Source organism: Argiope bruennichi, chromosome 5 (genome assembly GCF_947563725.1).
Source record: "Argiope bruennichi chromosome 5, qqArgBrue1.1, whole genome shotgun sequence".
NCBI classification, from domain to species: Eukaryota; Metazoa; Arthropoda; class Arachnida; order Araneae; family Araneidae; genus Argiope; species Argiope bruennichi.
Window position 1 is genome coordinate 110,958,931 of NC_079155.1, and position 24,401 is coordinate 110,983,331.

The 24,401-nt window shown below is 30.1% G+C and overlaps 2 protein-coding genes across 2 annotated transcripts in view; one reads left to right on the forward strand and one right to left on the reverse strand.

Moving 5' to 3' along the window:
• Nucleotides 1-373: 373 nt before the first annotated feature.
• LOC129969175 (zinc finger protein 239-like) lies at nt 374-1,766 on the forward strand. Its single transcript, XM_056083614.1, has one exon. It carries the CDS (start codon nt 781-783, stop codon nt 1,648-1,650), a length of 870 nt encoding a protein of 289 aa, XP_055939589.1. The 5' UTR covers nt 374-780; the 3' UTR covers nt 1,651-1,766.
• A 5,281-nt stretch (nt 1,767-7,047) lies between these two features.
• Nucleotides 7,048-24,401, reverse strand: part of LOC129968964 (diuretic hormone receptor-like) — a 72,774-nt gene continuing 55,420 nt past the window's right edge. The window contains exons 7-12 of the mRNA XM_056083344.1: nt 20,697-20,781; nt 17,450-17,516; nt 17,196-17,281; nt 15,790-15,922; nt 13,928-13,969; nt 7,048-7,783 (exon numbers count right to left, since the gene is read on the reverse strand). Of these exons, the coding sequence (XP_055939319.1) occupies nt 7,565-7,783; nt 13,928-13,969; nt 15,790-15,922; nt 17,196-17,281; nt 17,450-17,516; nt 20,697-20,781 (632 nt within the window). The 3' untranslated portion in view covers nt 7,048-7,564. The remainder of the gene's footprint in view (nt 7,784-13,927; nt 13,970-15,789; nt 15,923-17,195; nt 17,282-17,449; nt 17,517-20,696; nt 20,782-24,401) is intronic.

Genomic DNA, 24,401 nt, shown 5'->3' on the forward strand with positions numbered 1-24,401 from the left:
CTCAAAATTTTATTTAAAAAAATTAATATTATTAAGGAAGTTACATGGAAAGTTATGGAATTTATATTTTATATTATGGACTCATGATTCTGAATCTATTACAATGTCACGAATAGTTCAGACTCAGATTCACTTCATTGTCCATTCTTAGCCACTAGGATAATTATTAACGATTTTTTAACCGAATAAAGTATATAAATACAAACCTCATGTTTTAAATGAAATCCAAATGAATCCAATACATATCGAGCTAGTAGAATTTTTTAAAAAATTATTTTTCTTCACTTTTACTAGAGTTGTTTATGATTACAGGTTTGAAACCTATTTAATTTGAACTGAAGTGAAGTATAGGCACATGGCATATTTATGTTGATTGTTTACCAAAATTCTTATGATGGCTACGGTATTGTGGTATTCGTGAATTTCAATTATTGTTTACCCGGCAAAAGCTAAGAACTACGATTCTGGAGCATACGGCGGAGAACACACCTTCATTCCTTATGAAGGGTACGGAAAAATATAATAACGATTTGTGTTACAAGCCTGTTACACAAACCTTTCAGAAATGTCACAAAAACTCACTTTTTATTTAATGGTTTATTAGCTTCTACAAAATTTATGGGGATAGTTAATTTGAAAATTTCTTAATACATTTTAAACCTCACTATGAATTACCTTAAAATTAATTTATGACTATTTACGTAATGTTCACTAAATTATATTGTGAAAGTAATTTTTAATTTTATTACTTACTGACTTCCATCCAGCGCTTAATAGAAAATGGAAAAGCAGTTTGTGTGTACAATTTGTAACAAAGCATTCACTCGTTTACATTCGCTTAAGACACACTGCCTTGCACATTCAGGAGATCAACCATACGAATGTGACATTTGCAATCAAAAATTTACATTATTATCAAAACTTAAGAAACATAGTATCGTACATTCTGACGAAAGGCCGTATGTATGTGAAATATGCAACAAAGGATTTTCAAGAGCTGATTCTCTTAAAGATCATTTAGTGACTCATACAGGGGAGAAAACACATGCTTGTAATTATTGCCACAAGAAGTTTGTTAATTCATCTCATCTGAAACGACATATGAACACTCATGAAGGAATAAAACCATATGTATGTAATGTGTGTGAGGCTCGTTTTACTCAATCGGCCCATTTAAAAATACATCAAGTAGTACACGAAGAGGATTCTAAAAAGAACATTCACGTATGTGATGTTTGTGGTAAATGTTTTGGAAGAAAAGGTACTCTTAAAAGACATAAGGAAATCCATACAAATAATAAATTTCATGAATGTGAGTTCTGTGGAAAATCTTATTCTCGTTCCAGTACTCTGAAAGCTCATTATTTAACTCATACAAAAGAGGTGCCTTTTGCTTGTGACTTATGTCCTAAAAGATATGCATCCCAAACAAGTTTACGATTTCATTATCGAAAGCATTCCGAAGAGTTGCCTTATGTTTGTAGTATTTGTGGTAAAGGTTTTACAATAAAGAGTGTCATGAAGAGACATGAGCTTATACATAACAATGAGAAAGTTCCATGTACTGTATGCAATAAAATCTTTTCTGGTCCTTCGTCTTTGAAAATACACATTTATCGTAAGCATTCAGTAAAAAGTGAACCTGATTAATCTTTGAATGCAATAACTTCTTTGTACAATTAAAAAAGAGTTTATTTTGTAATACTATAAGCCTTATAACAAGTCTTTAATTATATTTCAATTAGTGTTTTTTATAACCTTTTCACTTCCACAATTTTTTTACTATGTTTCAGAAATATGTAATTAAAAAAAAAGTCATGTATGAGTTATATTTTAATTTTTTATATTTTATTTTTGTTATGAAATATTAATAATATTTCATTAGAATGAGCATTATAGAAAGTGTAATTACATTTTAATTCCTAGGCTGTTTTTATGGTATTTTCACTTCCTTAAATCTTTTTTACTATATATGTTCCAGAAATATGTATTTTTTTTTAAAGTCATGTATAAGTTATATTCTGATTTTTAATATCTTGTTTTTGTTATGAAAATATTTGTAATATGTTATAAAAAGCATTAGTTTATAATTAGATGTTAAAAAAATATGAAACTAGAAAAGCACATAAAAATACAGTTAGTTAAAATATCTGCAAATGATAACAAAATGATTATTTATATATGTATATTTGTCTTTCTACTCAAAGTTTTTGTATTATTAGTTTTTTTTTTTGTTTTATTAGTGAATAAATTTAATGCAGGAAGGGAGAAGGAATTATTCTTACAATTTTGATAAATGATCTACAAAGTATTTTTATTTTAATTATGTGTTTATTTATATTAAGAATCTTTGTTGGTATGGCGAATTGTTCCTTTAAATTTGCGTATAAAAATAGGGATTAACATAAAAATAAAGTTATTTGACTAAAAAATTTTGACTAATTAACATTTACATAAAATATTTTGACTAATTAACATTTACTACAGTGTGTTATACTAATTAGTATTTGTATTGATGTATTTTGTATGCATCATTTTTATGAATTTTTCTTGTGCAAATTACTTCTTATGATGAAGTTGATTTTTTGGGAAGTAAAAGATCAAATTATATCCTACATAAAGCAGTTATGTATTTTGAATTTTGTTATATAGAGAAATATGTTATGAAAAATGCTTTATAATGAGGTTTCAAAAATTCTTCTCTTATATCACATCTACAGCAGACTTGACTGAGATTTCATATGATCTTAAATTATTAAAAATATTCCTGCGGCAATAATTGTAATTAACCGAATTATGAAAAGTGAAAATATTTTTTATTTATTAGAATATATGAGTATTTATTATTAGACGTATACTATTAAGTTATTAATTGTAGAAATATTAACTGTATATAGCATTGATTACTGTTTATAATTATTAAGGCAAATTTGCTTTGTATAATAGTTTTAAAATTAAATAGCCTTACTGTTTTTTAAAATTAAATTGTTAAAATAAATTTATCATTGCTATTTATTGCGTTCTTTTTTCTGCCACAAATCTTATCAACCTTAAATTAGATCTGCAATATTTTTTCATTTTGATTTTCTTGCTAGATTATTTTCTTTTGTTGAAGATCCATATTTGAAAATGATTAAATTGTTTATTTTTGATTACATAGATTTTCTGTGTTATTTTTTTTGTATAATTTTGAAGTAAAACTTGATAATTGAATTATGAATAATTAAAAATATATTCTGACAAACATTGATATTTTTAAAAACATCTCTGAAATTAATTTTAATTAGATAATTTAAGTTTGACAGAAAAGCATTTGACTTCAAATATTTTATGGTGATACCCATCTATTGTTGCCTATTGTCTTGCATATTCATACCTGCTTGAATTCCATCTTTGCACTTTTTTTTTTTCATATATTAAAATTTTTAAAAATATTTTACTGCATTTTTTTATTTTTATTTTATATTGTTGAAGATCTAAAAGTGCATTAGCAGAAACTTAGCATGAATACTATAAATTTATATTAGGATACCACAACACATTAATAATGAGTTACTACTGCTCTGTCATATTTAATAACTGCCATTAGATACAGCTATGGTATGGACTCTGGAAGTGACCATATTTCAAGATTTACTTAAAGTTGCTCATGATAAGTGAGATGCTCCTAGATTCACTATGAGGGCATTTCTGGAATGGATGTGTGATAGAATCATTTTTGTGAATTTATATGAAACTATCAGGAAAACGTGAAGGTATATGAAGATGCACACTTTAAACATTTTATATGCATTCAATTTTATATGCATTATATATGCATATGCAATATGTTTCCATTGAATATTCCTTCCTATATAATATGTTTCCTTTTGAGTGCAAAATTTGAGTTTGTAGTTGTCTGATATATACTTTTTGTTATTGGGATATTTCTATTAGTTTAAGGAATTTTTACAATTTATGATTTTTTTTAGATAGGATAGCCATTAAAAGACAAATATTTTAGATGCAAAATTTTCGATGATAATTATAAAACAATGATACTTTAATTTTTAATTGGAAAAAACATCTGATGAATAAACAAATTATTAATTCAACAAGCAACTTATTAATGTAAGAATCAAGAAATCACTATTTTAGGATATTCTGGTTTAATAAAAGATCTCAAATAATAAATGCTAAAAGGTACAATGTTTTATGGAAACTGATCTGTATAAAAATTGAAAGGGTTAGTTATAATCAAAAGTCTCATTAATTGGCCAAAATATTTCAATTCAATAATTTTTAGTAATAATCTTTTCTACATTTGATAAGGCATGTAAGCATTAATAAATATTTTGGACTATGTTTCATGTGAAAGTGCTTACAGTTAGTGCGTTTTGATAAAAAGTAGAATTGGAAAACGGATTTGTTAGACTGATTTGTTTTGTAATTATGAAATTGCATAATTTTGTCTAAATAATAGAAGTTGGTCAAAATTAAAACATCCCTACTCTCAGCTCTCTATATAGCGAACAACTAAAAGGCTCCAAAATTCGCTGTAAAAGCTCCAAAATTGTTGAGCATACTATTCAAGACATAGGGGGGAAACGGATTACACGAAAAAAAAATTTAGTTCCAGAAATACTGATAGATGGCGCTGTACAATAAAGATAGATGACGCTGCAGAACAAAGGTAGATGGCGCTGTACATTAAAGAATAGATAGTGCTGTACAACAAAGATAGATGCCGCTGTGTAACAAATATATATATATATATATATATATATATATACATTGAAAAGATTCAAAATGCACATTTGTAACACATTTTATTCGAACGTATCAAACATTGAATCACAAGGACCTTATCGGTGCAAGGGAAAACTGCTCAATATGGTTCTCTTCTTCCAGATGTAAAATCGGCATTCTGTGGAGATCTTGTTCAACTGTGGATCGTTATTGGTCGATTGAGATGCTTCTCAAATGCAGAGTGGTACTGTCTTTCAAATCTGCCAAGGTTACCAGACGTCCTCGATAAACAAGATTTTTAAGTGTCTCCAAAACCAAAAATCACAGGGAAAAGGATGTGTGGAACGAGATGGGTAGGTTCCGGAAGCGTCGGAACTAGTCCCGGAAACTAATTACTCTATCATTAGTAAAATGCCGCAGAAGAAACTGCTGCACAGAGTCCAATGTGACGAGGCGCTCCATCGTGCATAAAGGTAATTTAATCAAGACGTTGGCGCTGTTGTATTTTGTGGTACTACAAAATTTTCGAGCATATTTTGGTACCACCTGGTCTTTGGCGTAAATTCTCGTCGACGAAACTCTCGAAGTGCAGCATTTCCTTTGTTTTCATAAAATAACTTCACAAGCAAAGAGCATAGCCATCGCTGATAAGAATGATATTTTCTTATCTTTACCCTTTTTTATGCCTAGAACAGTAGCAGCAAACCAAGGGTTTATGCAGTTTCTTTACTTTTTTTTTCTTTTTTTATATCAGTAATAGAAATTAAGGAAAAATTCTTTACCGCATGTGGTTTTTTTTTAATGATTATTTGTGTTATTTTAGCATATTTTATGTTGTTCAGCGCCGTCTATCGGTGTTTCTGGAACTAATTTTTTTTCTCTACGTAATCCGTTTCCCATGTCTTGAATAGCATGTTCAACAATTTTAGAGCCTTTATACTGAGTAGTTTGCTGTATAGAGAGCTCAGGGTAGGGATGCTTTAATTTGGATCACCTTGTATATATAAATACTGTGTTACAAAATATTAGTCTGGGTTTTAAATAACTGGTACAAAAAAAAAGAAATTATGGTTTTTGAATTAAGAAAAAGGCATCTACCATGATTCCATTGTTACTAGTATAAATTGAAATTTTGATTCCTTCAAAAAATTTATTGTCTATTATTCACAGTTATTTATTCTTCAAAATGGCAACTTGATAAAATATTTGTTTGTTAACATATGAAAATAAATATAAATTGATTTTGATGCTAAATAAGTCGTTGAAAGAAGAAGAGGGGGGGGGGGGCAGAAACTACTGGCTTTTGTAATAAGAGAAATTAATCTACCATGGCTTTGATATTACAAGTATAAATTGAAATTCTGATTCTATCGAGAAATTTACATGTTTTTTATGCCCTTTTTCTCAGGCCCGGATTAAGCCATATTGCGGCAGGAAGCAATGCAAGATTTGGGGCTCCTTTTGTTCTTTTTAACATCTCAATTCATATTTTATTTAATATGTATATAAAAAGTTGTCAAGAAGCAAATATCATGACGAACTAAAATGACCAAATATTTCATTGCAGTCAACTTCAAGGAAACTGAATTTTGTGTTTCGAATATATATAAAAAAGGAAGTATTTAACAAAATAGCAAAAAAATTGTTACAATTTTTAAAATCCATTTTATATATGCTATTAAAAAGTGTTCGTTAGTGTTGTTGAGTTAGTTTGCTAACTGAAAAAAAAAGATCATATAACATCATTATAATACTAGATAATTATAGGTTGTAATAAAATAAGGCAGCATTTTGTGCAGGTTTGAGATTCGAACTCGCAACGTTAGGGTTCGTAGACGAGTAACAAAGTCACTAGACAAAAGTGTACACTCCTTTTCGGATGTTGTTATCTGGCTTATGAAGTTACCTCCACAATTTCTTGCTTATTTGTTGTTTTTCATTCTATAAAATGACCAGTTTTGAAAATGCTAGAATGGTACTCAGATTTGTTTTTAAGTGCTATTTTAATATTGTCTTTCAAATAAGATAGATTATAATAATAGATTGTAGTTGATTATATTTATTTGAAGAAATTCGAGTACACGATTATTGTGAATCAAATGAAAGTATGGAATTAAATTATTTTTAAAAAACTCAGACCCCTTAAAATTTGAGATGTTTTTTATCAGGTGCCTGTTTGATAATGACATCTTGTGTTGTTTGCATAAAAAATACAGTCATTCAAAAATTTTAATTAAAAAAAAACCCACTCAATTTCTTTTAATTTATGAATTTATTCAAATGACAAAAGTACATTCATAATGGTTTCAAAAACTGTCGTTTCAAACTACTTCATAAATGGCACTATTAGAATGAATTTTCATTTTTTCACGATGAATGAAATGCATTCTTTTACACTTCCGAAAACTGAAAGACAAATCACAATTCCTTCCGAAATAAAGGCGGGTTTACACTCAACCAGTTGTAAGATTCCAGTAAGTCACGCATGCGCAGAAGAAAGATTGCGTATGCTGTGAAATTGAGGACAGTAGAAGCACGACCTTAATAGAAGTTCTTGTCTCGATGAGAACGAGTACCTGCTGTTGTACAGTTTCTGATACTGAATGGATTGTATCGGGCTGAATGTAAACTCTACTTTACTTCGCTTCAGATACGATTTCCAGGGGCGACAGTCTTTGGTTTCCTGTTGACTTTGGAGTCAAGTAAATTTGGCAACTGTCTCAATGTTCATTGCAAATGTAAAGTTACCAAATAATCGTTCTGGATTCACCAAAATTTATGAAATCAACTTCACGACAGTAAAATCAAATTCCCATCACAGTGAAAAGTATCGTTTTTACACCATGTTTCGGATATCTGGTGACCCTTTGACGCTCTTAGTCTTGATGGAGTCGTTCGTGAATTTGACCATTGATGAAACAGTCCCCTGCCTCACTGTCCTCTTGCTGTTTTGTCTTTGAGAAGCACGGGACTGCCATAACGAGATGCTTCTCGATCTGTCGATAGATTTCTGAGTCTTCCATCGACCGAAATGATGCTTTAAAGAATTCTGGACCTGTTGAAATGAAGAAACATTTCAATCACTCACATGAGAATGTCATTGTGCAAAGGTTATATTTTATGGTAGAATAGAGTGGGCACAAAGTCACAGACTGATAAAATAAATTTATTGCCTAAAAATATTATTTTTAGATAAGTATTTTTCTTGGTTAGCCGTCAGATTGATGGCCAATCGCCAAAATTGAATTATTTGGGAGATGTTCCCCAAATGGTATCCTGCCAATTTTTTTATTTCAACCTTAGAAGCTGTTTGTTGCCATCTATAATAAATATCTAAGATGAAAAACTTTAGCAGGTTTTTGAAAGATTGGCACGATTTTATCATGCTTAGTGAGAAATCGAACACTTACATTGTCTTTTCTTTAACAAAAATGTAAATGATATACCAAATTTTAGGTGAAATTTTTTTTGCCATGTCCCTTGATTTTAGCGAGTTCGCAAATTGTACAGACTAAGTCTATGGCAAAGGATACCGACGTGCTCTGATTGGTTTAAGCCTTGGCATCTTTTTGGCAATGATTTGCACTCATAATAGTGTAGTTTTCGCTTATTTGGCTCAAACCTTGTACCTTTCATTAGTTTTATGGAAGATACGAGTGAATATCAACACGATCTAATTTTAATTAATATAATTGTTTTCTCTAAATATTACTAGTAATAATACTAATACTAATTATGAATAATAATAATAAATAATACTAATAATACTAGTAATACAAGTAACTAATGTTGTTCATGCACAGAAGTATAAAAACTAAATGAAAGTAATTACTCAACATATAATGCAGCAATTATATAATTCTTATTTTTCGATGATTTTCGTGCCTTTATTAGATAATTTATGCAGTCATTGAAACTTGTTGCTGAACGTTTGTTACTTTCCCATCAACTACATATGGGGAGATGATTACTTAATGCCCAAAACGTATAAATATGTAATCTTTAACGGAATATGTGATTTCGTAGCTAATTTTTTGAGTTATATCAAAATAATATTAAGAAGAAACACACACAAAAAATATTTTAAATAAATTGTCATTTTTATATTTCCCGAATTTAGGTTTCAGGATTTGATCTGTTCTGCTGTATATATGTTCCAGATTAATATTACATGTAAACCGTAAAAAATAGGGGGGGGGGATAAATTCACAAATTTTATTTATTTTTATAATATTATATTTCGGTATGGCATCTTTTTGGTAAAACATTGCCAAAAAAAAAAAAATGCCAAGGCCTAAACCAATTAGAGCAAGTCGGTATCCTTTGCTATAGACGTAGTCTTTACAATTTGCGAACTCGCTTGATTTTATCTCCAATATGGTAACTCAAACAAGCCAGCAGAGTAGTTCTAGCTACTTTACATACAATATGTCGACCATTATCTTTTTTGATCTTGGCGAAGGTGAAATTAAAGTAGAATTTAAAGAGTACTAAAATTTGTAATTACACCAATTAGTTTATCAAATTTCAACATGCTTCCGCATAAGCATAAAATACCCAACAAGATTGTTACAATATCTTCTCGATATTAGCTGACATTCAGAACATCGAGCAACATCGTGGGGATATCGTATAGTATCTTGTGTTAATAGAGTCCTCTTTCTAGCTTGAAGAATGTCAAGCTGGTATTTTACTTCTCACAGTAGGGTGTCCAAAATTTGCAACACTAGGGACAACATTTATTATCCTAATTTTGATATTCAATTATCACGAATTATACCGATTAATGTAGAAAACAATGTCTAAACTTCTCATGAACAAAAGGGGCCGATTTTATTTCATGGAATCACAGAAATCACTGCGCTTTCTCCTTCACCGTTTTGTTAAAAATTAAATTTTCATTTACTCTTGCATATACCCCCCCCGGGGGCACCTCGAAATGAGGATGAGATACTTCCGGCATGGTGGTTGGATCTCGCCACCCTGGAGGGTACACTAATAGGTGGGGGATCTGACTCCTCCCATCGATGACGGGACGTACTTCCTTCGGGGAGGGTTGTACCGTGGCCGGTGACGGCCCTTAGGACTCAACCACAGTTCCCGCCAATGTTGCTGTTGCGGCGGTCCTGTCATTCAGTTTTTATGGTTTAAATCCGTGTGCCTTCGTGGCGGGTCGGAGAGTCAGATGGCTGACTTACTCTTGCATATATTGATAAGATATGTCATTCGCTCAACGATATAAAAAAATTATGATCAAGGTTATGCAATGACAAACATTTTATGCTACTATATTCAACTTTTATGTCACCCAAGCATTTTATAACAAGGTTAATATTTTCTGCTGACCCTCTTTTATATATTTCATTTCTTAATTTCAGTACCATTACGCCTTATTAAAGAAAACTGATTGGTTGCCTTTTTAGTAATTACTAGTGAATGTTTCTTTACAATTCGTTATTGGCTTTTTTAAAATCCGTAGAATTTTTTAAATCTGAGTGATTTTTTTTTTTTTAAATTTACAATTAATGTACTTCTAATTTTCATGCATGTTATACTTGTAATTAAAAGGTAATATCGGGTTCTGATATCAATTACTGCATTATTGTCTCAAGAATCAAGTAATATTAAAAAAATTTTATTACAAATTTTATATATATTTAAAAAAATGAAATGTTTTTCTAAAATTAGTCTGTGGCTAATTTTTTGTAACATTGCAAAGTGGTTTTAATTAACGGTACTATTGGAGAATTTTCATGAAGTAGACTCAATAAAGTTCTTTCCTACAAATTCAACTCCCAATGTAATTTTTCAAAAAATTGTTATTTACACTAAACCTACGAATCAATGAATGATTCATTTCCAGCGGCACTTTTATTATATCTGTAAAATGTTGATACGTGTAGTATTAAAATTGTATTTTAAAATCTATACATTTCCTGTTGTTCAACCAGTAACTATTCACTTCGAGCTAAGCATTTTAGTCCAGATCTAAAAACGAAAACTTTTGTTTTCTGTTATTAAGTGAGAAATACTTAAATTGATTTTAACTTGAATTATATTTGAAACAGTTGGGAAAAGGGATGTTTACCGATGAAAATAATGATATTGAAACTAATTTAAATTAAGTTATTGCCTCATGAGATCGATTTTTGATTTGATGTATCATTACAAAAATCGAATTCCTTATATTTGCACTTTTTCTGCTTTTATAAGTGAATTTTAAAACTGAATACAGTAAAATAAATTAGTCAAATCTTTTTAATGCCGCTGGGCTTTTCGATAAATATTTTGATGAATTTTTTTAACTAGAAATTTCGTATTTTTAATGAATTTGTTTTGACAGGAAAAAAAACCCTTTAAAGCACTAATTTTTATTGAAATATTTACTCTAATATTGTATAATTTTTTTCCTAAGAAATACACTTTAAAGTTATTTTTCATAAAAATGGCAAATGTTCTGTTATGAAATATAAAAATTTGGCGTAAAATCATATCCTAATTGTTCATATGTGTGTATGAGCAATTTATTTGCACTTATATTACCTTATAATCCGCATTTTACCTCTTACTCATAAAACTCTAACTTCTTAAAAGTTTAAAATCATTTTTTAAAAACAAAAATAAAAATAAAAATGCGTTAGATGACTTATGCGGATTAAGCAATAAATACTCAGAAAGTTGTTTAAAGTCGTGCACTGGTGCGAAACGTAGACTCTATGAAATCGCAATCTGGTTTATAATAGTTACGAATGAATTGATTTGCAGTATAACAAGCAAAAGTAAAGTTTAAAATAATTTTTTAGTATTTACAGTTAATGCACTATTAAATATTATATAATGCAAAAGAAGAAGAAGAAAAAAATATTATCAAAAACATCTTTTATTTTCGAATTTAATCAGGAAAAAAAAAAGCAAAACTATAATTCACTTTTAATTAAATCTCTTGTTTCTCTGCTAAGCTCCTTAATTAAGTTTCTCTTGAGGCTTGTTTTAAAACCATAGTCACTTTTTTTTTGTAAAATTAATTGTTAAACTTAACATACTCTTTTTAAAGATGAAAACTTTGATTTAATTAAGAAATATATAATTTCCAAAAAGAAGTTTGAAAAGGACTTTCTGCCTGGGCTGTCGTGACTCAACTCAATCGCACTGGATAAAAATTATACGAAAGGGTTTAATTCGTTGGGCGAAAGTAAATTTTGCAAAATTAAACGCGTTCTTTTTACTTTCTCGTGTACGTAGTAGAGAGAAAGTATAGTAATCGTCAAAAAATTCGGACAAAAGATTTTCTCGATTTTCCACGTTTTAGATATCCATGAGCTCAAAAAACACATTATAAAAATATATATATTCGTCCGTCTGTCTGTGACAAAGATAAATTAGAAACGCTTTGAGCTAGACGGATGAAATTTGTTATACGGTCTTTATACCACATTTGGAGATTTCAAGCAAATTTTGAGCAAATTCCGTTCTGGGGAAGTCTGTCTGTCCAGTTGCTCGAATATAAGTTAACACGACAACTACAAAACAAAGAGAGCTAGATAGATAAGATTCAGTACGCTGATTTAAAATTTATAGTGTAAACACTAATCAAATTTTAAGCCAAATTCAAAAAGGTGTTGAACGTCTGTCTGTCTGAATTTCAGAAACATGTAAACGCGATCATTCAAAAACACAATCACTTAAATATATCAAATTTGGTACCAAAATTGAATTAGAAATAAATATTAAGTTTATAGTCAAAATTCAAAAAGAAAGAAAAATAAGTGCTTTGGCACTAACATGTTTATACCTCACATTGTCTTTTGAAATTATACTTTCAATTAGTAAGCACTTTGCTTTCTTGTTTAAATGATTTTGGTTCCATTTTCATGGTATTTTGTGGTTTGATTTGCTGCTTTCTTATCTGGATTGATTTTACTTGTTTTGGTATATTTTTTATTCTTGTGATACTAATTTTGTCTCCAAAACCTCAATTTTCTGGGATTTTCGGGTCATGACGGGTCAGTTTGTTGGACGAGAGTCAGACCCTTCACAGAAAAAATCCCTGGTTTGAATCCTTGCCTGAGGGTGACCCTTGAAAAAGTCTTCGGGCCGCATTCATTTTATCTTTCTTTTTGAATTTTGACTATAAACTTAATATTTATTTCTAATTCAATTTTGGTTAAGCTCATTTGTGTTTTAGTTGTAGCAGCATTAGCGCTCTCTAAATACAATGTATATTTTATTATATAGATTCAGGAAATTTTATATAAATAATTTTCATATTGTTTATTTCTGGATTGAAGTTGCTCAAATTTGGTACGTGATTTTGTGACAATAAATGCAATTCTATGTCAAAGTTTTTTAATCAATTAAGAAAAACGTGTCTAAAATAAAAAAATCGATTGTCTGGTACTGTTAAAGGCATGCCAGGGATTAAGCGCCAAAAAACTCGCCAAGGATGACACGAAAGATTCATTAAAAATGAGAAATTCGCCCCAAAAGTTAATATATCGTAACTATTGTGCACGTATGTCATGCAAGGCGCTCTCTGATATAAACTCCTTTATTAGAACTTATGTGAACCCCTTGTTAGAAATTAGCAAGTGAATATAATTACAACAAACTTAAAGAATTAGATAATATTTGGCTCACAATTTTAACATCCAAAGTATCAAATTTTGAGCTAAATTCGTCAAAGAGTTGACTGCTTGTTGGAGTATACTTATTCTTGCATGCAAACCGGATAACTAAAAAAACGCAACGATTTATAAAAATGAATTTTAGTATGTGATCTTGTTACTTAAATTGCAATTTTGTGTCAAATTTTAATTTGAGTCGATCGACAAAAAGGTGCTCAAAATGCATACTCGGTTTTCTTCAGTATATTAGGAAGCACTCTCCTAAAAAAACTCATGGCAAAGTCCCTTGTCCGCATCTACTATAGTTTTCCACAGCTTCTGCCTCAACAACTAGAGCGATTTCGCCAATTTCATTCGCCACTTTTCTCGCCATAGCTCGCCAATCAGTATGCTTTATGTTTTTTTGTGCAAATATAATTTCAAACAGATTTTCAATTGATGTGATAAGGTATAGTCCATTAAAAATTGGTTATTATTACTAAATTAATATTATTAATATGATGGCCGAATGGTTGGTCTCCTAAGGCGGCTAGTATATTTTTTATTTAGCAAAAGCAGCATCGAAAACAACTTACCTCTCCATTCAAGAAACAGTACAAAATCGCCACCATAAACCCCTGAAAATGTAAGAAAGAACATGAATATAGATTAAATTTGATTCTAAATGCCTAATTTCTAACCAGTAAATGCTTTAAAAGTTGAAATTGCTCTTTAAGTTTCCCGTTTTATCAATTTGTCTCGAATAAATCAAACTTCAATTGACTTCTATAATTGAATATTTATTTTCGTCATTTCTGTAAACACTCAAAAATTACAAAATTGTAATTAATATTACTGTAAATTTAATATAATTAAAAAAATGATATCAAGAGGAACTAAGATTGAAATGGAACATGGTGTCACACGTTAACATATTTGAATCCATAAGAATAACGAAAATACACATGCTGGTTCCAATTTCAAATGACAGTGAAGACAACGCCAATTGACAGTTGAAAGTTGTTGTGAGTTCGGTTAAAACATCTGATCAGAAACCAAAGCACTATTGTTTGTCCTTCATGCTTGCCAGATCTTAATCCGTTGAACTTCTCTGTCTGGAATCATCTAAAAATTTTTTGCTTATAACACCCGAAGACTTAATGAAGTAAATCGTCGTCGTTTGGGTTGTCATATCCAGACGCTTTCGACGATATCAGTATCCTGGTGTCTTCGAATGTGTCCGAAGATGGTTTTTACGGCATTCCTTGGCATCAGTATTCTGGGATCTGAGAACACATTTGAAACTAGTTTTTATGACATGATTCGACCATATCAGTATCCTGTGGTCTTCGAATGCAATCTAAGCTGGATTTTACTGCATTCGACTAAATCAGTATCCTGGCGTCTTCGATCGCATCTTGAGATGATGCTTACTCATTCGATGACATTAGCATTCTGGTGTCTACGAACGAGTCCTAAGATGGCTTTTACAGCATTAGACGATATCACTATCCTGGTGTTTTTGATCACCACTTGATATGGTTTGTACTGTATTAGACGGCATCAGTGTTCTGGTATTTTCGCTCGCATCCTGAGATGGTTTTTATGGCATTCGACGACATTTAGTGTCTTCGAGCACTTCTTGAGATGGTTTTTATGGCATTCAACGATATCCTTATGTCTTCCAATGCATCCTTGGATGGTTTTTATGGCACTGTACAGCATGAAATGCGCCGTAGATTCCAATATGAGCAATTTATTACCTTTTCAATTCTGTATTGCAGGACTTGAAACATCTCGGAAATACGCTTTTCAATATGACTTATTTTAATTAAAGTGTTGTGTAACCAAATTATTATGATTTGGGATATCATGCTCTATTTAAAGCTTCGTTTTTAAATAATGAAATAGCATTTATATATCTACAATAATAAGCATGAAAATATATTAATCCTTGAATTTTTCTTCGTAATTGTGCATATTTGAAACTTTTATTTCCATGCCGTACTTGTCATTCCCCCCCCCACGAAACATGATTAATTTGAATGGATATTCTTCTCTAAGATTTCCCATCTTTCACATAGAGCCCTATATGCCATGATGAATGTTAAAAAAACTCCATTTCTATTTTCATAAAACTGTTTTCGGCAGTGTTGGTCGCAACTATTTTAATTTTATAAAAACAAAAAATCATTGAGAAACAAAATTTTATCACTGCCATCACCACAATGGTTCTTTGAAATTTATTGCAAATTTATATATTTGTTTCTACTCATTTAGTTATAAACCTGCTGCCTAAGTAATGACATTAAAATGGTTCAATAACCGAATTACTCAGAGCTTTTTTTTGTGTTTTGCATAACGTTTTCAATTAGGTAACTCATCTTAAACCATTTAATATTAATATCTCTCTGGAAACTAAGGATTATGCCACGGAAACCAAGTTCATTGGACCTACCTGTATTGACAAGAAGGTGGCTTGTATGTAAATGAAGACCACTTCTGCGACTGGATCGCTGGGGGTTGCTATGACGATGATGTATGTGACACCGAGCAGAGGAATGAGAACGAGGAGGGCTTTAGCAGCTTTCCTGAAAATATGCAAAACAAACAGTGCAGATTACAACGATAAACTACTAATAGATTGCAACGATCATTAGATGAGTGTAATCATTCTCAGTTTTCAATGCTGATATTCCATTCCATTCGGTTTACTATTTATGACTCTGTAGAACTTTCAAATTTGATAATTCAATTGCTTTAAAATTTATTATTTATTTCCCTTTAAAAGGTCAATTGTAAAGAGGGGGTTAGAAAAAAATGTCTTTTAAATAAGCGCCACTTGTTTTGCCCTTTGTTTGAGCTGCAGGTATCGGAATATATACACTATAAATTTCAGAAACAGTTTCGATATATTGTTACGAAAATCAAATTCCGCTAAAACTCGAACGGGTTCACTGTAGTGGGTGTACACTGTAGTGGGTGGTGACACATAGCCAGCAGGTCTCAATATCAAATAATGCCACTTATTAACACGAATACACAGGCGACAAAACAAGCCGAAATGTACACAAGCTATACACAGCAAATAGCAGCCCACAAATAATATTCGGTAGTAAACAAACACAACAGCACACAAAGAGGCCAGATAGAACTCGGCAGGAGGAGAGAATCCACGTAGCTTTTCCCTTAGATCTCTCCAAACGTCTGCTATTCTGCACTGACTCCTCTCTTTAGCTGTAACCGACTGCCGACTCACTACTACACAACTGGATATTCCTTATACGACTCGATGCTGTTTCAATACTTGTCTCCAAGTCTAGGCACACGGCTCATTTCTTAATCCACAAATCGATTGAGCTTCACTGGACTGATCTAATTCGTCGCTGACTAACTATATGACTGACTTCGTCTTGGACTGCCTCCTTTTTATATCTTCCACAGCACGACACAGAAGGTTCTCGAACAACCAAGCATAACTCGCCTATTATTGGTCCTATTGCCAAAATTCCAGAAAATTCTGGTGTCATCCATTTTATCACCAAATTCGTCACCAAGTCACCAAATAATCACTTAGTTTGTCGCCAAGCCTGGGGGGTCATTGATCCGGCATCCGATCAGCATCCAATAGAGCTGATTGTAAAACGGTCTTTCCTACTATGGAATTAACTGTGCCGGGAAGTAACATTATAGATTTGTAACAATATTATTGAACTTGAATGATAAACTTTCATAATTAACTTTTTATAATAAACTTCCATTAATTATAAATAAAATGACAAAAATAATAATATAATAAATAAAATAAAAATTATATCTGAGTAAAATATTTCAGAAAAAAAAAGAAAAAAAATATATACTTACTTATATTGCCTCGATTCCACTGAATTCGAGGCACGTAGTTTTGTTATTAGGACCCACATGATCCTCGTGAGAAAGAATATGTTGATCTAGAACAAAAAATGAAAATTTATTTTAAAATATCTTACATTATTTTTTGGGTGTTTGAAACACCAAAAACGAAGTAATGTCAAGTATCTCTTTTTACATTTAACAGAGTAAGTCTAGATTAAAAGAACCCATCTAGATACTAGTTTATTAGAATGAAATAAACTTACCAGCAATACCACCATTACCGGGCAGCTAAAAACATAGTCGTAATAATCTTTATTTTGCCAAGGGCAGCTGTAATAGAAATAAATAATTCTTAGGCTTTAAAATACATAAATTCTTAAGTTTTCATATGAAAAACTATACTGACGACATTTGATACAATCCGGTTTATTAAAAATAATTTTATTAAATTTCCAGTCCCTAGTCTAAAAACATGGTAGAATAATTATGTTCAAAATTTGAATCGTTCGGCTTGGTTGCAGCAGCCATTGAATTGCACGTAATGGTTTTTATTTACATCAAACAATTTACAGATAAAATACAAAACTAAAAATAATAGATTAATAAAAGCTAAAGTAAGAATTTCGTCTTGGAGTAATTGTACTAAAAATTTTTTTAAAGCACAATTTTAACTGTCACAAAAATATGCGAGTGCAAGATCTGATTGAAGAAATTTAATTCGTTTTAATTTCATTGCAACAACAAAAAGCATTGTTATAAATTGTATTTAAAAATGAAATAGATAAATTTATTAATCTTAAAGAAGATTTTTAATAACCGAAATTAATTATATTAAGTCATAATGGTTCTGTTCAACTGTTATTGAATTTAAACGAAATGCTCATCTGCTTTTTTTGTATATAAGTAATTGCACTAGCTATTGTTTCACTTTTCCTTGAAATATGAAATATTTTGCCATATACTTACACTGTACCATAAATTGTAGGCTTCTAATTATTCGATCTAATGTTGCGAAAAAGAGCTCAAATAACAAAAAAGGTAGGATAAGCTAAATGTTTATACTCCATTCATATTATTAAAAATATCCTGTTAATGCCAAAACAAGTTCTAATTAACATTTCTTGACGCAAAATATTAACAAATATATTCTTAAAATATTTTAGTTAAAAAAATTGTGGCAGAAAAAGAAATTACAAAATATTGTGTACATTTTAAGATAAATTTTACAGTGTCTAAATTATTTGCTGAAAATTATGTATACTGTACAATCTGAATGTATAATGTTCTTTAAGAAAACATAATTTTAAAATATTGAACTTATACTTTTGAAATAGACAAAATATCAACTTAAAAGGTACAGTGCATAAAATTATTTAATTTTATTCTATCATCTATTGATAAAATTATTTTCTATTAGTGTGAAAAACCAAATTTAATATAAAATGAATCAAAACTAATAGCATTTAGTTTTTAAACAAATCCTACGTGTTAGCAAAATTAATAATTTATCATTTTATTGGAGGAATTTTTTTCCAACAAAATTCCAAAGTATGGAAACCGCGTTGCCAAGAGTCTATAATTTCTGTATTTGTATTATAATACCCATAATTAATTTATGTTTTTATCGTATATCTATAATTATAATAAAGCTCAATGTGTGTGTGTGTCTGCGTGTGAGTGTTGGTGCTCTACAGGCCAGACCGTTCTACATACAACTACCAAATTTGGCATGTGTATACTTTGGAGGCTGGAAATGTGCACCTCGGAGCAATTTTTTTTGAATTTTTTTATTAGAATTAATTAATTAAATCAAAAATTAAACGAAATTTTGGTGTTTTCCGCTCTAACTTCTGAAAATATTACAGCACAAAACTGATATTTACATCATATTGAAGTTCAAAAAATAATCTTTTCAATGATATTAATGTTTTAACGAACAAATTGAGTTTCTATTTTTAATGAATTTAAAAAAATAATTTAATCACATTTTTCAATAATTTTTTTCGTGCAAAATAAATAAATAAATAAAAATAAAAATTAAATTTAAGCTCCACGAGCACGTTGCACGTCAATGGGAAAAAATTAACTTTTATCAACGCGTTGCCATCATATTGACAAAAGCTCGAATTAAAAAATAAGTTAACTATCATTCCAAATTAAATATATAAAAATGTTATTTCAAGCAAGTGTCTGTATGAAATTAAATAACTATGAAACATGATTTTTTTGAAAAGTAAATGCAAAGAAGCGTTTTCTATGATCTTTCACAATACCTATATTACTAATTCAATTAAATAGTTTTATTTAAGACAAATATGATTTAATATGTACAACATATCAACTCTAATTGGAGCCTAACAGTTAATTTGTAAACCTTTAGTAACAGATATACATCTATTAAAAATATTCTAAATGAAGTAAATAATTATATTTTATATAATTTGAGTCAATAAATGCAGATGAATTACGAATTTTAAATTTTTACATACATCCTATGCTTTGTGAGTCATATTTAACAAAATATTCTTAAGATGCTAATATTTTAAATAAAAAGAATTGCACTCCAATCAACTAAATCAATAACTAAAGTTGACATACTTATGAAAATTTCAATATCACTATTTTATAAAAAAAGGATGATTTTAGACCACTTCATCGACCGTCTCAAAGAAGCTAAACCTCTACCAGAACTTTTCCAAGAGTGATTGACCTTGATTTGAAAATGTTGATTGTTCTAATATTGTAATATTCAAAACTTAATAAATCATTCAGATTTAAACGCAGAAAATAAAAACGTTTATTGATTTATTTAAAAGTTGCAGAATCAAGAATATTTTGCAGAATATGATTCCCTAGAACCAAATGATTGTTTAAAATTTAAACTTCATTATTTTTTTGATGTATATTTTTAAACCGAAAAAAATAAAAATAAAATATTATTGACAGCGTTTCTATCCTTTTAAAAATAAAACTAAAAATCCGTGAAATTTTTGCTGAATAATTCTTTGAGATATTATAAATTATGAAAATTATTCTGTATTGCACATAAGATTTCAATGCCGAACAATTGTGCTTTGAGTTCTCATGTTTTTTTAAAGACATGCTAGAATTCCCTAAAATAAGTCTTTATATTAATTATAGTTTCATTATTTCCACTTTGAAATTGAATTGAATTTTACGGGCATTCTAGAAAATTAGAGAGAGACGCGTAATACGATGAACAGAACAGCTTAAGGTCAACATAATAGTAAAAATGAATAATATGACTATTAAATTTGAAGCTTAAAAACCTATTATGAGAACAAGTTACATAAAATATTAATTGAACATTTTAACAAGCATTAATACTGGCGAACTGGCGGTCGCCAAAGGCGGCTAGTAAATAATAATACAGACCTTAACAAAATAGTTATCATGGCTTGAATGTAATTAAACAAATTTTATTTAATTCATGTACTTATTAATTTAGTTTAAACTTTTTACCTTAATAAAATGTAGCAGTCGACTCACCTACTTTGAGTTAAAGGGCCATCAGGTGTCCCACTAGCCAATACTTTAGTGATAGCCCAGGCAGCGGCAATGATTGCTGGAATTCCTAGAAAGCAATTAAAATTATAAGGTTTGCTGCAATCTGACTTTGTTCACATCAAGAAAAATGGAGGTAGTTCTCCCTGTGAGCTAGAGTGTATCTTGTATTTCATATCATTTTATTATTTTTGCACTGAATACCTGCAATTTCTAAAAAGCTAAATTATTTTTATTATATATCAATCAATAAACTTTTTTAAAGATTAAAAATATTTTATTTTTTGGTTAGTTTTGTATGTTGACAGATTTTGTGCCATTTTATCAATGAAAAATAAAAGAATAAAAGCGAATCAATTTAAATTTCTAACTGCTAATTATTATTAGATTTTCTAAGATGCTTAATTAACACTAATTAATCGGATAAAAAGTGCAGATTATTTTTTATTCCAAAAAATAATGCACCATTTTTGAATTACAAAGATATTTTAATGCTTTTTTGGAATAAGTGTATCCGTTAAATTTTAAATAATGTAGGGTTAAGCTAAAATTAATGACTTATTTTTTTCTTGAATTAATTACTATTCTTTTCACGAATTTTACTGTAATTTATTTGAAAACGATTTCTTTTAACTTAATTAAATATTGCATACGTTTATGAAACAATCCAACAATACTAAACGATTTCTCAATTTTATGAGTTTTTTAATCGGTTAACACGTCCGCTGCCATAAACTAGTGCCTGTGATTCCTATATTCTATCTAATAAGATTATCTCTTCACTTCCATCTCTTAACTGTTGCAGAAGGAAATGAATGGCAAAACTTTGGCGAGAGAAGGTTTCAAATTCGAAACCCTGTTTAATTCTTTATATAAGTGGGTCTGGAGTATATCAAATCTTTAGCAGTCAGATGACTCGATCTGGTGTGGCGCGGGAATATAAAGAAAGTATGAGAGAAGGCACTGATTCAGATGTCGTCCTAGTCATCTGACCACGATTATAAAATTAGAAAGACCCATTCCAAAAAAAAAAAGACTTTATGTTGCTCTAGAACTGAATTAAAATGCAAGTAAAATTAACTTAATTTAAAAGAGAATTTCGCTATCTAATTAGATAATAGGCGTGAATCACAAATGTGAGTCAAATGGCATCAGCAGCAATTAAAGTATTGCAATCAGCTTTTAATGAATCAAATCTATCTCACGTTCAGAAAATGAATCCTATAATTAAAAATTTTTTGAAATGAATTAAATAATTTAGAAATGAATAAAACAATTTTAAAAGCGAATTCAATATTTGATATGAACATAATATTTCTGCATTGGAAAAAAACAAACAAACAAACAGAAATCCTTTTTTTTTAAGTCAAAGAACTTTAAAAATTAATGTCTGCCAAAAATTTATTTTTCTTCCCTGGGAAACATAATAACATTCTTGTTTCTTCGCCGGCTCCTGGCGGAAAACCAATAAACACATATTTTGAAATTATTGCATAAATCCTCATAATAAATGAACCCTATTCTTTTCAAAAACATGTATTCTGTGCAGCTTTAATATTTATAAGCAGTTTTAGTCTAAACACCAGTACTCCAGAAATTTCCACGGAAAAAAAAAAAGAAAAGAAACATTTCTCTCCAGAGAGGCATTGAAGTACGGAAATAAAACAAACAAAATGTTGAAAGCGCTTGGAAAATATTATTTACACAATTTGGGAATATTTCTCGGCTCCTTTATGAAGCGGTGTCTTATGTATGGAAATGAGTTCAAATATCTCCAGGATGAATATCAAAGTGAGGAATTTATTCGGCATTTGAGGCATCGGTTGAGTTCTGGGTAAACAATTGGAATATCTCTGAGATGCAGCCTTTAGAATGGATGGCTGATTTTTTGATATTCGTGTGGGTTTGAATAAATGGCACGCCCACGGTTAAGAGAGAATATTATGGATATATGTGTTCCTGAAAAATCGTACAATATTTCAAAAGAAGCGGATGAGAAAAAATTATATCGTGGCAATTTGAATTTCTAATGTGTCTCTTTAAATTAAATTAAAATGCTTTTTTACTTTCTGATACATCTGTTAATATATTTATAAAAACTAAAAAAGAAAAAAAATTGAAATATGCTATCTCAAATTTCAGGTTGTCATGGGAGAGTCGCGTGGTATCAATCCGACAGAGAAACGTCATGTTCTCACTTCACTCATATTTCGCAATTACCAACATTTAGAAAAACGATGGTTTTTGACTATCTCAAAATCAATCAAGTTATAAATTTTTTTTTTCTCGAGACCAGAATTTTTTTTCTTGAAAAACCAGTTTAAACCGATTTTAAACAACCACGTGACTATCAGATTACGCATGAGTCGATATTTAAAAAACGATTGTCCCCCCCCGCTTTAAACTGGTCTGAATTGATCACATGACTATTGTATTGCGCCAATTAATAGAAAAGCAATGGCTTTTCTATAAGTTAAGCCAGCTTTCTATAAGATTTCTATACCGGGTAAAAAAAGAAAAAGAAAAAACAATTCTCTCTCTCTCTCTATATATATATATAACTTTTGATACTTTTCCTCGTTGTTTCGCATTCATTCTCGTTTTCTTCTCCATGCTTTTTTTGGCCATAACTTTTTACGACCCTGCTCTTTATTGGCCAGACAAGAGAATCGGGTACATGGCGGACATTCACGTCAAGTTGTAACTTTCTGTTGGCGATAAGTTGCCGAATGTGACAATCTTCTTTAGTATTTTCCAATAACCCTAAAAGCGAAAAATGGATGCCTCAAAAGCGATAAATCGCCAATTTTCTGCCCTTAATTTTGTGGCTTCGAAAACCTCAAATCAAAACAACATATTCTCACACTAGAAAAAAAAGAACTACAATTTTAAAATTGTAATTGATAGTGATAATTCTTTTCATTTAGAGCCACCATTTATCAGAAAAAAATCTTTTTTCCAGCTATATCTGTATGCAAACCTCATTACTTATGAATTCGACGAGATAAAAACGTAAGAAGCTAGATGGAGTAGGGGGCTTCGAAACTATCGATTCCTACCAAATTTTGGAAGAAATTTTTTTACGGGAAGCGTGACTGAATGTCCGACCGCAATAATAATAATAAAAATAATTATAATTAAAAACCAGTGGGAATGGTCTCCTCAAAACTTTCTCGCTTATTTTCTAATAAACTTGTCATATCAGAGAACTTACATGGCAATGGCATGCAATAATTACGAAATATTAACTTTTAGCGTCAGTGTAGCCTTTTGACTGAATCTATGGTATCATCCTTGGCGAGTTATTTGGCGATTAATCCTTGGCATGTGTTAATATTATCCAAACATCCAATTTTTGTTTTAGGCACGTTTTTCTCAACCAATTGAGACAAAGATCTGACACAAAACTGCACTTGCATTGACAAAATCCCAAACTAAATTTGATATATTTAAGTTAATTCATTTTTGAATTATCACGTATACGTGTTTCTAAAAATGCAGACCGACAAAGAGTCGACACGTAATTGTATTTGGTTTAAAATTTGACAGCTGTCTATACCAAAGATGCTCCTTGGAACAGATTATTCTCAAAATTTGGTTGCAAATTCGGTGTTCCAAATTTCACCCGTCTAGCTCAAAGCATTTTCGAATTATCTTTATCACAAACAGACGGACTTTTTCCAAAAACGT